This window comes from Channa argus, chromosome 20, assembly GCF_033026475.1.
Source record: "Channa argus isolate prfri chromosome 20, Channa argus male v1.0, whole genome shotgun sequence".
Taxonomy (NCBI): Eukaryota; Metazoa; Chordata; class Actinopteri; order Anabantiformes; family Channidae; genus Channa; species Channa argus.
Window position 1 is genome coordinate 20,653,911 of NC_090216.1, and position 15,990 is coordinate 20,669,900.

Consider the following 15,990-nt stretch of genomic DNA (forward strand, 5'->3'; position numbering starts at 1 on the left):
TGAATAAAATGTAAAGTCCTGACAGGCATTATAGCTGCTATGATGAGCAGGCACATGGCTCAATACGTGAATGGGATGCAGAAACGAAGCGATAAACAGCACTTAAGGAGCAAATCAACCGCTACTATCAGATAAAGCAGTGACTTTAGACTGCAAGGCCAAACATAGATTCAAGATTCAAGATCCAAAAACCTTATTCATCCCATAGGCAAATGGTGTCCATCCTATGCACTGCCGGGACTGACTACAAGAAAGCCTATCATTAAATGCCCCACACATGGAACCTGGAAAGTTTGGAAGCTTGGCACAACATCAGCAGGACTCCAAAAGCCTTCATCATGAACTCAGTGGGGCTGTAGAAAACAACCCTAGAGGCCAACTTCAAATCAATTGCAGAAGTCACCATCAAGTGTGGCATCTACAAAGAAGATGCTCTGTCCCTGCTGCTGTTCAGCCAGAGCATCACTAAGAGTCATTACAGATATTGACTATGAAGAAGTGAACAATTGATGAAATTACTGATCCACACAACTAGAATCTAATTATAGATAGATAGAAAACTTGGTGAATTATCTGCATCAATATAATCAGCATACCATTTGCTACTTAATCAGTGTTAATCTTGATGGCTTTACAGCTTTATGTTTTATTTATAAGTGAATGTGCTCTTAAATATATTATTCATGCCCTCCCAGGTGTTAACACATTTTAGAGTATGATAACGTCCAGTAAACCAATAAGAGGAATTTATATTTTGATAGATGTCTGCCTTAGACCACCACGTTGCATGGGGTGGAAATTTGATTATCTGGGGATTCTTTGGCAATGGGAGAGCGGATGAACTTCATAATGTGCAAGGCATCCTTAGATATGGTATCACTTAATGCTAGATAGGGTAATCGCTGTAGTCGATGAAAAGGTGGGGTTGGATAGTCCAACCCAGTCCTTAAAGTCCTGGCTGGTCTGCCATGCTGTTCTCAAATAATTCTCAGTAGTTGGGTGGCTCAGTAGTGCTACCTAAGCTTTGCAGCAGCACTCTAAATTTACACCCCATGTAAATATTTTTGAGTCACTTAAATTTAACTGTATGTTAAATCAGCTCTGTGTCCCTGTGTCTCTTTACAGTCACGGGCTTGATTACATTTATTAGTGGAAATTAACCACTTTGGCATAAATAGAACAGTTTCACATTCACTCTTGACATTGCTAAATTAGGCTTCCTGATAGCAGTAAGTAAGTAAGTTGACCATAATTCGGCATGGAAAGTAAACATATAATGATAGTATGTAACTTGCACTTATTTAGGGAATGAGAATGGGCTGGAGTTTCATGCAGTCTCCTAGACTATATGATAGGTCAAAGTTAGACTTTTCAAATAAATGCTGCTAAGAAGAAATACGTTTGGTACCAAAAACAAAATTCCCCACAGGTCATGAGTGTAGCATAGATGTGGGTGGAGCTGAATTGTAAATGCATGGTAATGAACTGGATGTGGGTGGGGCTGGACTGTCCCAACTGCCTTACCACACCTCACAGCTCTACTTGTAATGATATTCACATTACTGTTACTAACTGTAAACTGTAATTATAATTAGTTATTGGGCATTTGTGGTAATTAACTGTAAAACAAATTACAGCACCTTGAAAATTCAAAAAGTTTGCAAAATGTTAAAGTTTGGTCCCCTCTGCTTCTACTTGCTTCTGTATAAAGGTTTGCCACAAAGGTACGACATACAGGGTCTTTTTCCTTTTTTCTATGTCATAGAATATCAACATTCAGGTTGTCAATCAACGGGTCTAGAAACATTGTTGTATTTCTTAGTGGATATAAAATACATGGTTTGTGTAATTTGTGTTGATTTGCTATGACTAAAAGAGCAGTCAGAGTTCTCAGTAGTGAGTTTGATGAAAAAGGAAAATTATTGTCAATTTGAGCTAAATCAATGAACCTTCTTTAAAAGGTAATTGAAGGTTTTGTCTTGGAGTGTCAGCATGTGTATTTGTGTATGTGTGTGTTATTTTGTTCAGTGAGTGTGTGTAATAAGCCCGTGCAGGCGTGGCCTGTGCTCAAGGGATGTGACATTTTCTATGACAAACAGCAGTGGTAGCGTGTCAGCAAGTCAGTCAATGAAAAAGCCGGAGCCCACTCATGTCCGCTCATGCACCCATCCAAGCCCCCACCCCCGCACACACACACACATACTCACACACACACACACACACACACACACGAAATACAAAAAAAACCTCAAACCATTCTGATTTTATTGTTTCTTTTGGAAGGATCAGATTAACTAATATCAGTTAAAAAGAACAGTATTCTGTTTTTTTTTTTTTCAGTGGAATATTAAGTCACAATTAGAAACATAACTCTGAGTTTATGACAGCTCCTTCATTACAGTCATTATGTAAATATTAACCATTATTGTAGAATTTACAGTATTGTGTGTATTTCTGAGAGGCTAATTACTTTGCTGAATTACTCACTCAAACTTTATTTTTATTCCTGCCAAACACACACACACCTTCTTCTGCAGTGCAATTGTGAAACTGTATATCTTTGTTTGCAGTGTACTAAGAGTTGTGGGGGGATAAAGGTTAGATAATTAGCAAACAGTCAACCAAGATGGGCTTATTGAAGAGGTCACAGAGGACAAGAAGTCACAGGGTGTGTCATGTTTACAGGGATGCTTAAGATCACAGTAAGCACTTTGCTGTTACAAGGCCTAAAGCAATGTAGTAGATAGTGGGTCCTGGGGTCACAAGATCTACATGCAGGTGTAATAAAAGGGTTTTATTGCTTCACAAATGACATTAACAGATAACATAAAAAGGGACAAGAATAAATACTGTCAACTGCGTGCACATATCTTTATTCATGTTTTGTGAGGGTGGTTCCTTTCTTGAGTTTGAGTATAAATAGAAGGGGTTTGAGGGATACAAGTCAGAAGACACAAACATCCATGTGTTCTTCACCATTAAACTGAGAGGGTTCATCACGCTGAGTTCTGTCTACAACTCTTCAAAGATCTAGTAACACTTGAGTAAGGAAGAGAGAAAAATTTCTATCACAGAGTGTAAGTGTACATCTATTTGTGACTGCGTGGTCTCTTACCTCTAACGCATGACAGAGCACGGTAATCGAACACTGGCGGCAACAGTGATTCAGTCCAATTGTGGAACTCAAATGTCAGCAACAAACGCTGAGACCTAAAGCTATGAAATAATGTAAAATCGCTCTATGTGTGTGGCTGGGGAAATGCCTGTCTGTGACTCAGTGTGAAGGCTCAGGCAGTTTTGTTTTTTTTTTGCCAGCAGCTGTAAAACCTTTGAATGACATGTGACAAATGACTTTTCAACATAGTGTGAAAGATCTCAATTTATGTGTTCTATTTATCTTTATACATTTTTAATGTTTGTTTTCATAACTATTCTATTACTCATGTCTGGCATTTTATTAAAGTATGTAGTCCACAGCCTAACATAATGTTGCAGCAACCTACACAGCTCCAATCCTGTTATCCTCTTTGCTGCTCTACCAGCACATAATAAAGAACATTTCTCAAATTATGTGTTTGCATGCACAGTTGTGTTTTTTGGAGTTATGGTGATTCACTACAACTACTGGTGACACATGATCAGCTTTTCTTCCATGTAGTTTGACTTTTTCCAAAGGGCCTTAAAAAGCCAGTATGATTGGTGGTTTCCAGGTTGTGACTACTGTGTGTGAACCATTGTCAATTTTCCTGCTCCCGGTCAGCCACTAGAGTCTGAAGTCATTGTGAAAAGAACCTAATATACAATGTATATTGTGGTGACTGTGGTGGGGTCGTCTATCAATCCAGTTGTTGGTTCAATCCCCGGCTCCTCCGTTCACATGTGAAAGTGTCCTTGAGCGAGCCACTGATATAAGACATTAAAGTCCAGTAGAGAAACATATTTCATTTGTACCACAGCTGTTCTTCCCACACCACGTGACTCAAAGTAGAAGCAACCTATGCCAGACAAAACACAAGGGGAGTTGGTTTGACCTGGTTTATTGGTGCACAGAAAAGAAATGCAATCAACCTATAACTGCGAAACGAGTGTTTTAGTCAGTGGGGCTCTGGTTAAGGAATCTTTGTGTTCAAACAAGAGCATCAGCATTCCTCATCATCTGCCTTCCCTTTTCACTCCATCTCAATCCAACTTTCACTTGGTCTTTCTACCTGTATTCCCACTGTCACTGATATTCTTTTCTTCATCTGAACACACAGATAAACACACATACACACACTCAGACACACACACACACACACACACACACAAACACACACACACACATCGTCAGCCCTCTCTTTGTGGTGAACTAGCTGCTATTGATTGAATCTGAGGAGATGTCTGAGGAGGAGAGTACTGTTCAGGGCATGGGGAATAGACTACCCTCAGATCTCAGCTAATAGATAGCACAGATTGCCTTGGTGCATGTGTGTGTGTGTGATAGTACAGATTGCCTGGTGCAAGCTATTGGGCAGAGAAGCCTGTCTTTTCACAGGCTTCACTGAGTGAAGCACAGCATGGAAACGCTTCAAGCTTAATGATAGGGCCGATAACATGCCTGATGTGGCTGAATGAGCCCCGCCGGAGCCCAGCGAGCAGGGAAATACGATTTGGTAAATAGCAATGGTTACTTGTGTGAGACAAATAGCCCATTTGGTCAATAATCAAGACAGCTGCTGGGCAAAAAGATAGGAAGTTAACTTTGGACAAAGAAGTATCTGTAAATGGAAGGGAACATGTGCTTGATTGTTGCAAATGATATATATATATATATATATATATATATATATATATATATATTTATTTATATTTATGTTGTTGGAAGAAATTATCTCAAGTCAGGTTTCAGTTAATAACGTCATCTATTAGGGTTAAGAGCAACATTAATGATTCAAATGAACTCGATGATGCCACCTCTTCTCAGACCACATCTAAAAAATAAGTGTTTACTCCTCTTCTAAATGACCTCACCTCCATGAAAGAGTGTAGAGCCTGCTTTCCCACTATGAACAACGACTGAGAGCAGAACATATATTTTCTATTGGCCATGTGCCAATTAATTTGGAAGGAATTATGGGATTCCAGGCAACATAAGGGGAAGCAACCAAGGAGGAAAATGTTAAAATATGTGTTTGCTTGTAAAGCAGTGTTTGCCAAAAAAGAAAAAAGAAAAAAGAAAGCAAATAACTTAATTATGCTTTCATCTTATCTATATTACTTTATGGGAAATGCTTAATGGACACTTCTATATTACTTTTATCTAAAGCGCTCTACAATGTTCACACCCACACGCACACACTCAGACACTTATGGCAGTGGCTGCTATGCAAGGTGCTCACCTAACCCACCTGGAGCGACTTGGGGTTCAGTGTCTTGCCCAAGGACACTTTGATACATAGCCAGGAGGGACCAGGAAACCACTGTGGTCTGCGGGCAACTGCCTTACCAACTGAGCCACAGCCAAGATCTGTTTTCATTTGTACATTTGTTCTTTGTTTCTTTAGCATATATTTGAAAAATGAATTGTTAAATCATGAAAATGAAAAATCATGAAAATGAACAAAAAATTATTAAAAACATACATTGCTCCACCCAATGGAGTATGTTTTTAATAATTTTTTGTTCTTTTGCACATGTTCAGAGGAGAGACTGTGAATAATATCGGTAGAAAGATGCTGAGGTTGGAGCTGCAAGGCAGGAGGTCTAGAGGAAGACCAAAGAGGAGATTTATGGATGTAGTGAGAGATGTCATGTAGTTAGTTTGTGTGAGAGAAGAGTATGCAGATGATGGGGATAGATTGAGGCAGATGATTCACTGTGGCGACTCCTGAAAGGGAACAGCCGAAAGGAAAAGAAGGACAAGAATCAATGGCGGTCTGTGGCCCAGACATATAAACTAATCCAGGAAAGAGACTGATGGACACTAAATGTGAGTAGAAGCAATTCAATGCTGGTTTAGTGTCTGTAAGGGGACTTTAACATTTTTTAATCAGAAAATGACCAAAGTTATCCTTTAAGGTTGCTACTGATGACCTACATAAAAATACAAACACATAAATTCTGCATAATATGAGAACTGCATGTATATGGACAATCATGTGAGCAATTGTCAAATTGTTAGAGGAATTGTTCAATTTCAGCCCTGCTTCAAGTGAGTTTCACTCACTACAACATTTTTTTTAATTCTACACTTTTATCCATGCTCCTCTACTGGAGGTCCTTCTGTTTAGCATTTATAAGGAACATGTAAGCAATAAATAAATTATTTACAGAATTACAAAATATATTTATGCTATTTACATTTTTTCAAGTATTTTAAACAAACATTTTGAATTGTATTCTTTAAAAGCTCTCTTTCTATCGGTCCTCCAGCTGTTTAAGAAGTTGTTTATGTCAAATGAAAGTGTCTTGTCTGTAGTTGGAGATGTAAGGAGGTTTATATAGTTATTTGAAGTCTTCAGCATTTTGCTAATGTGATGTGAATTTGTGATTGTTCGAGGTAAAAATGCCTGATTTCGTTACAGCTGAAAGTGTCATGTCAATTAATTCAGCCGATCCCCATCACTTTCGTGGAACCTTGTAATTTTAAACATCATAAAAACATTGGAACAACACGTTTTTAAAAAAGCAAAAGGCTAAGTCCTTCTTATAAAAGTGATACGCACTGATTAGTCCTCCTCTGAAAAACTGTGTATCCAAATTGTCTTTTTTCCCTTGCAGTATCAGCACAGTGCTCCGTTTGCCTTGCTGCAGTGCCTGCCATTAATACCCGTCAGCTAGACCTGCACCCACATCATATTTCTGCTGTTCTGCTGAAATATATGGAGTGCCTGTTGAGCCAGCCCTGCATAAATGACTACAAAAAAGAAAACATCACTTGTGCTCTGCACTGGTAGCTCTCTGAGCACAACTACAGCACATAAAGCTAAATTTACTCTGCTATACAGTACACCATACAGTTCATACAAAATATGACAATGCGTAATAGGAATGTGCTGATACTGTACATTGTGAATGAAATATAGTGACAATGTCAAGACATATAGGTCCACAGAGTGTGTGAATGAGAATTCAGTGTTAGTTATACTTGATAGATAGATAGATAGAATCTTTTTTTGATGGGGGGTGGTACTCTGTTATGCTAAACAAAGGGATATCCATTACTTAAAATGATGTATTAAAACTAGTGGCATTTTTGTACAAAATGAATATGCATATGGATAATTCTCTAAAAGAGTTGGAGCCATACTTAAGATCATCTAAAAATATGTCCAACTGAAAATTTATTCATGATTCAAAGAAATGAATTAGTTAAGGAATGTTTCTGACTTTAAATCAACGGCTTGTCCCTTCAGGGGTCACCACAGCAGAACATGTTCAATGCATTAATTCAGCATGAGTTTTTACTTCCTGCCACATCCCTTCCATTTTATTCGGGCTTGGGACTGGCACCAATGTAGCCCTTGATGGATGGACGGGGCCACATCTGGTTGGGTGGGATTTGATCCCATGGCCCCCTGCATCCTAACCCAATGCTCTACACTTTGAGCCACCAGGTCCCCAATGGAATGCTTATGACTGTCCTCCAAAAAAGAACAACAATATTAGCTGTTTCAGCAAGTGCAGCAAAGCAAGCGACTAAAACCTTTAGAGCAGACCAACCAGCAACACAGGGCCCATTGACATGTAACATCTGGGGAGGTCAAAATTGTTTATTTCTTTTTATTTCCTCTTATAATTATTTTGACATTTTGCGAACAAGTTAATTTTCATTAAGTGACATATTTTGAAGGGGAGTTGTACACAAAGCTTCCTCGGAGCATGCAAGTGCAAGAAAGAAGGAAGCAACTATGTAGGTTATTAGCTGTGGGATGTAAGCATAAAAAGCTCACCCAGAATGCAGGACATTTAACAATGTGTGGGTTTGTCCATCCTGCATTTGTTTATTAATGTAGCCAGTAAATCAGTCAATTTGCATAGAAAATACTGTTTCAAGATTATAATCTCTTCAAGATTATAATCTAACTGCTCTTCATACTTAAACTGAGTCTGGATGCTAACATCACTTACATAACATTTCCATTCTAAAGCCCACCAATCTTAAAAAGTACCTCATAATAATTACATTTTAGAAAAAATTAATAATGAACCACTACCCTTCACATGTCTTTTAAATTCTGTGTTCTTGCCGACTCCAGGGCTCCAGTGGGACAAGTTAACAGAGAAATATAAGGCCACTTTAAATGAAAAGGCTTGATACTTTTTTAGTAAGTCCTCTTCTCTATGCAGCAGTACACTTCATCTTAAGCAATTATATTTAATTGAGATTTTAGCCCCACAATGAAGCAGACTGCTGCCCCTGAGATACCAAAATAAATTTACAAAAAGATTCACCAGCCTAAAAAAAAGTTCACTGGAATCTTTTTCATGAATGAGAAACCCAACAAATCTATCTCATTACAATTGATTTTCCCAATGGCTCTGTATAAAGTTTGTTTGAAATTGAGAATGCACCATATTTATCTCTGCTTTATTGAGATTCAAACTCTTGCAGCCCCAAAGAAGAGATCATTAGAATCAATATTCAATTTGAGGCCCGCTGCTTCTGGTGTGCGGCTGCGCTTCATAAAAATGTCAAAAAGATTTAGCTGCGACATCCACTGAAGGGAAAACATGCGTTTGTTGCTATTGATTTAAAGATATTATGGTGAGAATATCCAGAAGAACAGTTCTGACATAAGAATAAAATGGAACAGCATTGGAATTTAAGAGCCTCACAAAACTGTGTAAGAGATATGTTGATAAAATGCAATAAATGATTCTAGAGGTTAAAAAAATCACCACATAAAAGATAAACATCTTACAAATTATGTTATGATAATCTGAGTAGAGCTGGACCAGTTGCCTCAACATAAGAAAATAAATCATGAAATGAAAATCAAAAAGAAATAAGAAAAAGAAAAGACCAAAACTGAGTGTTTTATGTCAGTGAAAATTCTTCCAAGGGTAGTATAGGGTCATCACTAAACAGTAAATGTGATCCATGACACTTAGCAACCACAACACTGCAGTAGATTGGGGGGTGGGGCAGGTAACAAAATGGGATGTTATCAAAGATAGCACTCCATGTTTTATTTATTGTTAGTCAATGGTGGTTTTGTATTTTAACTCACCATGCCATACTTCCTTAACCCTCACTGTTTAGTTTTTGTGTCACTGCAGTGTATAATTTTACTCTATAATAGCCTACTGGACCTACCAGCATGTGGATTATGTACCTACGGGCTGTTCGCCATGATGTGAATAAGCAAAAATAAAAACAACTGAATAAGTGTAATAACATCCAAAGCTGATGAACCTTTTAGGTAAGCTCCAAGAAGGAAATTACAGATGGCTTCAAAAAACACTGTGGAGAAAGCACTATAAACAACTCGTTTTCTGTTCAGACACTTCTACTAACAGGACATCAAAGATGCTATTTAGCAAGGAGACAGAGACACTGGTATCTGTGTTTAAAACTCATTTGTTAGGTTAAAGGATGTAGTCTGACAGTGTTTTATCATTACCAAAATTTAAGATAATGATGCATGACCTGCAGGGTCAGGCCTAGGCAACCACATATGGGGTACTGCATGAAAGCTGTTGTTTTTTTCTCTCTTTCATTGCCATGGACATAGTCCATCCAATGACCATTATGTGTTTTTTTTTTTATTGTCACGTCATTATGCATCAGTATGTGCATATTATTGATTCGCTGGCCATCACTGCAAAAACTCACAAACAAGGTCATGATTGATGTCTTGTAAAAATAAAACACACTGCCTTAAATTGGTGCTATTTTGGAGCAGAACTTGTCTGCAGACAAGATCATAGAATATAAAAATATAGTGGAATTCTGGAAGTAGTAATTCTTTCTGTGGAAGTTAGTGTTTTGGAATGTTTCTGAGCCTTATTGCAATGGCGCATGGCTTTTCACAACCATAACTACTTGACATTGTTGCTTAAAGGCCGAAATATAGTTCTTTGTCTATACACGTAAAAGTCGATGAGGACCAACGCTCGGATACGTTCACAAGTTTCAGTTATACTTGATAAGAAGAGGAACAAATAGGGGAAGTAACTCCTTTAGACTGAATAAAGCAGCAGTACAACAATAGAATATTACACAAATAGAATAGTTAACAACATATGCAAATATTACATAGAATCGGTGTAAACATCTAAACAGGTGTGAACGGTTAAGTTTGTTATACTTTGTATGTGTTCCCGTTTTGATGTCGCCTCCTGACATTATCCAATCAGTTTGGTTGACGCACATCTCTACCAGCCTCTGCGACCTACAGTTGAGTTGAAGTCAGTATAAGATGAATTGGGGTTGCAGGAAGACAACCTGCCATTACTGTAGTTGTACACTGTTTGTAAACCCATGTTTACAATGTGATATGGAAAAGATTCAAAAAACTTTGCCAAGAAAATACAGTATGTGGACACATTTACAAGACAAATCAACTTTCAACTAATTTTAACCCAGTTTTACAAATTGTTCAATGTGTTTCTGGTTCTGTACCGGTATCAGCTGCTCCAACAACAACATGCAAATATGGATGGTTTGCTCGTAGGAAAGTTTGGTGATTTTTCCAATTGGCCAGTCTATCTCAAACATCTAATGGATAGACTGTGGACATTACTCCAATTCTTGCACTAAAACTGGACCTATCTCAGCTCTTTCTACTGATTCTAAAGTCCACTCCCGCAACTTCAGGGCAACTGTATCTCCTTAACCCACAGCTACTTCCGACATCCCACCCATTTATCCTACGCAGTGCTTAAAACAAATACACCCCGTATGCTAAAATTAATGGACTGTATACACACTGCAGCAACTGTTGTGAACAAGAGTGAATCATTCTGACATTTTCCTCAAAACAAGTAGCCTTTAAAATGAGGGAGCACTATTAAGTAGTTATGAGCCCTTAATTGGGTCTAATGTTAGACTCAATTAAAGTCTTTGCACAGTCATGGTTTACAAACACATACTGCAAGTAGTGCTTGGTTAGTTATTGATTTGCTAATAAGTAACCTTAAAAAGCTTTAAGAAACAATAGTTGTCCTTTTTGGAACTAAGTAAACATATTTAATGCCAAAAAGCCAAATGACTCAAACACATAATTTAACAGTAGAAAGCTTCGAGATGGGGCCATGATGCAGTGCTGCATGCCATGATGCATTGAGATGATTCTCCCATATCCGCGATTAAAAGATAAACTTAGTCATTTTCTAAATTAATCCTATTATCAATAATCACCATAAAGACACTGAAGCCAATGTTGAATCTTCTCTTCCCCTGCTAGTTGTTAGCCAGCAGCCTGGATTCACTCGTCTGCTATAGACCTCCATTGTGGTCCAAATTTTATTTTTAACATCTCACACTATGGTACAATTAGTTGAGGAACTCCACATGTATGTCATTTAGAGTCTTCTGAGACTGTAGAAGGGTCTTGATTTTCAGAATGAAGAAACGTGGATAATTTTGCAGGGTGATTGTGGACACTACAAAAAATTTAGAAAATACATTATTCTTTAAGGAACTTGATCAGTTGCCATGACAATGTAGGACAAGCCTATGGGCGACTCTGGCTGATTGACAAAATGAGATTTATAAATATGGGACAATATCACGAGACACTACAGTACATCATCTCATAATTCCCTTTTGAATAACTTTAGAATGGTGACTTTTAGCTTTCGTAATGTTCTTCTGACCACTGTTTTGGTAAAACCTAGAAGAAAATAATAGTTTGGCTCAACTCAACTATAAAGGGGCAAAATTAGAGAAGAATAATTTATTGGTGGCCCAGTAATTCCCAGAAATTCTTGCTAAAATCACCTCCATTCTTTTAGCACCATAAATAATGAGGACATCATCAGTTATCTGCTATGACTGGGGATGCAGTTCATCCCCAAAACAGTTTAACAGGGCAATGAACATCTAAGTGCATATAAACAAACCTAAAATTAGTATCTTGATAAAAGCAGCTGATATGCTGTAACCATCAAAATGTGGGCCTATGTTGCCCAAGAACTCTTCGCGATGTGGAAAGAAGGAGCACGAGATCAAATACCAAATAGAACAATACCATTATTGGACACCCTCTCTTGAGTAAACATAGGGGTATTGTTCACAAACTTTGTCCAAGTGATGTTTTATCAAATTCAGATGTACAGCTTGCTTTTCTGTGTGGAGTCCCCCGTCACTGTGTGGGTTTCCTCTGGGTTCTCCAGTTTCCTCCCACAATCCAAAGATATGCAATTAGGTTAATTGGTGACTCTAAATTGCCCATGAGAATGAATTGTTGTCTCTATTTGTCAACTCTGTGATAGACTGATGATCTGTTCAAGCTGTATCATGCCTCTCACTGGAATTGGCTCCAGCATCACTTAATGAGAATGGATGATGGATGAATAGAATTTATTGGAAGTGGAATACATGTAAATAGACATATTGTATGTCTCATATGTGTATAACATCAGGTACAACTTTGAAATAACAACAAAACAACAACCCATGGGGTTACTCAAGTTAAAGGATGCTTTCATTAATTTTATATATAATATATAATTTAATATAATTTTATAAATAGCTTCTTTTAGGTCTAGTTTGAGTAGTACATGTAACTGAATGCCATTAAAGTTCCCTCTGACTTGTCTACATAAAATATCTCTCTACCTCTAGCAGAAAAACGCCTCCAGATGACATCACTTGAAGGAGCCTTCCATTCAGATTATGTCATCTTGTTGCTCACACTATGGAGTTTGTAATTATAGTCACCAAGCTTTTCCAGAGCTTCCCCAGATGATATCCTCTGAACTCCTATTGATGAAAACGGCTCCAGGTGATGTCATTTGGAGGAGTAACTCAGCTGCACTTGGAGAAATATTTAAATATAGGGAAGTCAGAGGGAAGTTTAAAAGCATTAATGTACATTTACACACTAAACTAAGGCCATGAAGAGTAAGTTGAAAATTGGTGAAGTCGCCCTTTAACTTGCAAAGATTTTCCTAAGTGACAGTGAAAAACCGAAGCATGCTGGGTTCCTCTATGTGTATATACATGGTATATAAGTTTAGTATCATATTGTGGTACAGTGAGTACTGTGATTTATGTTTTAATGCATCACTAGAAGTTTGTTTAGAGCATCCTTGGTTTTACATGAGGTGTAAAAAGATAAAAATCAAAATCTGATGTGTCTGCGTTTCTCTTTATCAGGCAGTGTTATGTATTTTCCCTAAGGGGACCCTGGATTCTCTAATTACAGATTAGTCGAGAGGACCATACACACAAGTACACCTTTCTTTTCTGTTCTTGGGTTCTGCTTCTGCCTGACATAAGGGGATGAGAGTGTGTCCACGGCTTCATTGTCATATAGGAAAAGTTCTGGGCTCTGAGGATGGTAGACCTATAGTTGGTGTAAGGAGCCAATGGTTGCTGCAAGAACAGATGGGGAACCACCGAACTGTTCCTGTGAGTGACTCTACCCATAGGCTGCAGTTCATCACCTTGTGGACCTATGCAGACAAGCCACGGTCAGGCTTACTATAGGTCTATATGTTCTCCACATATCTGTATTGTCTTTACTTTTTTACATAAAGTGCTTTGATTACTTTGTTGTGAATTGGTGTTTTATACATAAAGGTGAATTGAGCAGTTGAATTGAAATTACATTTCTTTGCTGTTTTTTGGTTTATTCTGTGTGGGCCCTTAGTAACTTGTGTAATTGAGTATTTTGAATATAACAGCAGTTGTGAAATATTATTTTCTTAGGAATGTGTGATAGAGTTTACAGAGCAGGTACTACCAGTGAAATACACTACTGACATATTTAGTACTAATAGTAACTTGAGTATTTGAGTACTTAGTAAAATTGGAAGTGGTGAGGATTTGATCCATTTGTGTTATAAGGAAGTGATGAATCACTCACAAATGCTTCAAGAGAATGTTTTGTTTTGATTTATTATTTAATTTATTTTGATTAACAAATATCTAATTTATGGGTTTAGTACATATACTGCCTTTTTTGTTTATTGTTTACTTGTTACTTGATTATTTTTAACAGTCTGTTTAAGAAGGGAACTAGAAACATAGCCATGCATTCATCTAGACACATAACTTTTTTTACTAGAAGTATGCCAACACCTAACGGTAATCGGAAACCTCTAAATCAATCAGGATGAATGAGATATTTACTATTAAGCTGTTGGTAGATGAACCTAGTTAGCAGTTTACAGTAGAACACATGTTTACACACAGCTTAACTAAAGCCCATACAGAATAATACGCAGTAATCCTCATCGCTTAAAACTGAGGCTAGAATAGTGTTTGCAGCACATTTACAACGGAACAAATATACACAGCGATGTGATGTATTATGTTAGAATTCACGTTGTGAACAGCACACATTCAAAAACGAGCATAGTCTTCCACAAATTGTACAACTTACCCACAGATACATCATCATGATGACTGGACAGCTGTGTGTTTTCTCCCCGCAGCACACTGTAACAGACTCCTCCTTTACGTTAAACCCAAGTTGTGCAATGTGCAGACTGCGTACACCTCACTGGCTCACCATCACAGTAAGTGTGCCAACTCCTCCTGGATTAAAAAGATGTCTCTGACCCTTTTTTAAAAAATCTTCCCTTTGACTTTCTTCCTCTCTACTCCTTTTTTGTAAAATCCTGTTTAGCCACCACTTCGCAGTGAGTGTGTAGTTCAATATGCGTAAATATTTCAGAGTGTGTGTGAGAGCGAGGGAGGGAGAAAGAGAGCCTAATGACTAAATCTACTTTATGCAGCAGGGGGCTACGGTATACCACTGCACAATGAAAGAGCGAAGGAGGGAAACAGAAGAGAAGAGGTGGAGAAACACACACACACACACACACACACACACACACACAATTGTGTACACCCAGCTGTCTGTGTCTGCTTTTAGATTGTTGTTAGTATCTAATAATTAATGCACATTTTAAACCAATGAAGAGAAACATTCTCATGTTGAAAACATTACTGGTGCAGCTGCTTAATGTCAGTCAGTCTAGGCATTGTTTTTAGAAAAGGCTGTCAATAGCGAGATATTGAATTTGTTATTTGTTACAATACAAATTTTGTCTCTTGAACATTCTCTCTCTATATATCTACAGACAGACTCTTAATGGCTGATTGGATTGAGATAACAATCCTGGATATGTGTGCTTCTTTGTGTTGTGTCAGCCTGGGCTGCTGATGATTTGATTTTGATGAGAAGTACACTTTCACAGCTTCTCATTCAACTTCCAAAATTGTGAAAAAAGATTGAGAACTAAACTTTCTCTAATCTTAGCCCACTTTATTGTCTTCCTTGAACTTAACCACACATGTGACTCTGGACCCAAAGTTAGGCCTGTGGGATGACAGCTATGTGCTTTTGGGCAACTGCCACACATCAACTTCCTAACAACTTGCTTTCCATTAGTAAGCATAATTAGCAGTTTAGTTTCATAAGAACTTAATTTTAGGAAACAGTGGTGACCGCGCCACCTCCAGCTGTAAATGGTGCAACTCTTTGAATGTGATCAGGGCATTTCTGTAAAACAGGGACCTTTCAGTAAAATTACCTTGAATATATGAGGTTACAATGCAAATTCTAATTTAGCCTATTTTCTGCACAATCGCAATATAACTGGCCTCATCAATAATGCAGTTTTACACACTACTTGTTTTTTATATAGCCCTCTGCTATTTTAGTTGCAGTAGCCACACAGGATGGAAAAGGGGATTTTATGAAAGCAAGCCAAAGACAACACACTTGAAAAATAAAATTTACAGTCTGTTGGTTCAGTTTGTGCATTGCGGGTGACGTTGAATGATATTTAAAGCTCCTGGCTAAAGATAAACGTAAATACAGTAAGATT

General features: G+C 37.8%; 1 protein-coding gene across 19 annotated transcripts in view; it reads right to left on the bottom strand.

Annotated features, from left to right (window-relative positions):
* rbfox1 (RNA binding fox-1 homolog 1) overlaps window positions 1–15,990 on the bottom strand; it is a 334,608-nt gene that overhangs the window by 164,160 nt on the left and 154,458 nt on the right. The window contains exon 1 of one of the 19 annotated variants that reach the window (XM_067488480.1): window positions 14,538–14,852. The exons of the other annotated variants lie outside the window; for them this stretch is intronic. Coding sequence (XP_067344581.1) covers window positions 14,538–14,555 — 18 coding nt within the window. The 5' untranslated portion in view covers window positions 14,556–14,852. Of the gene's footprint in view, window positions 1–14,537; window positions 14,853–15,990 lie in introns of those variants that run through there. 19 annotated transcript variants of the gene reach the window in all.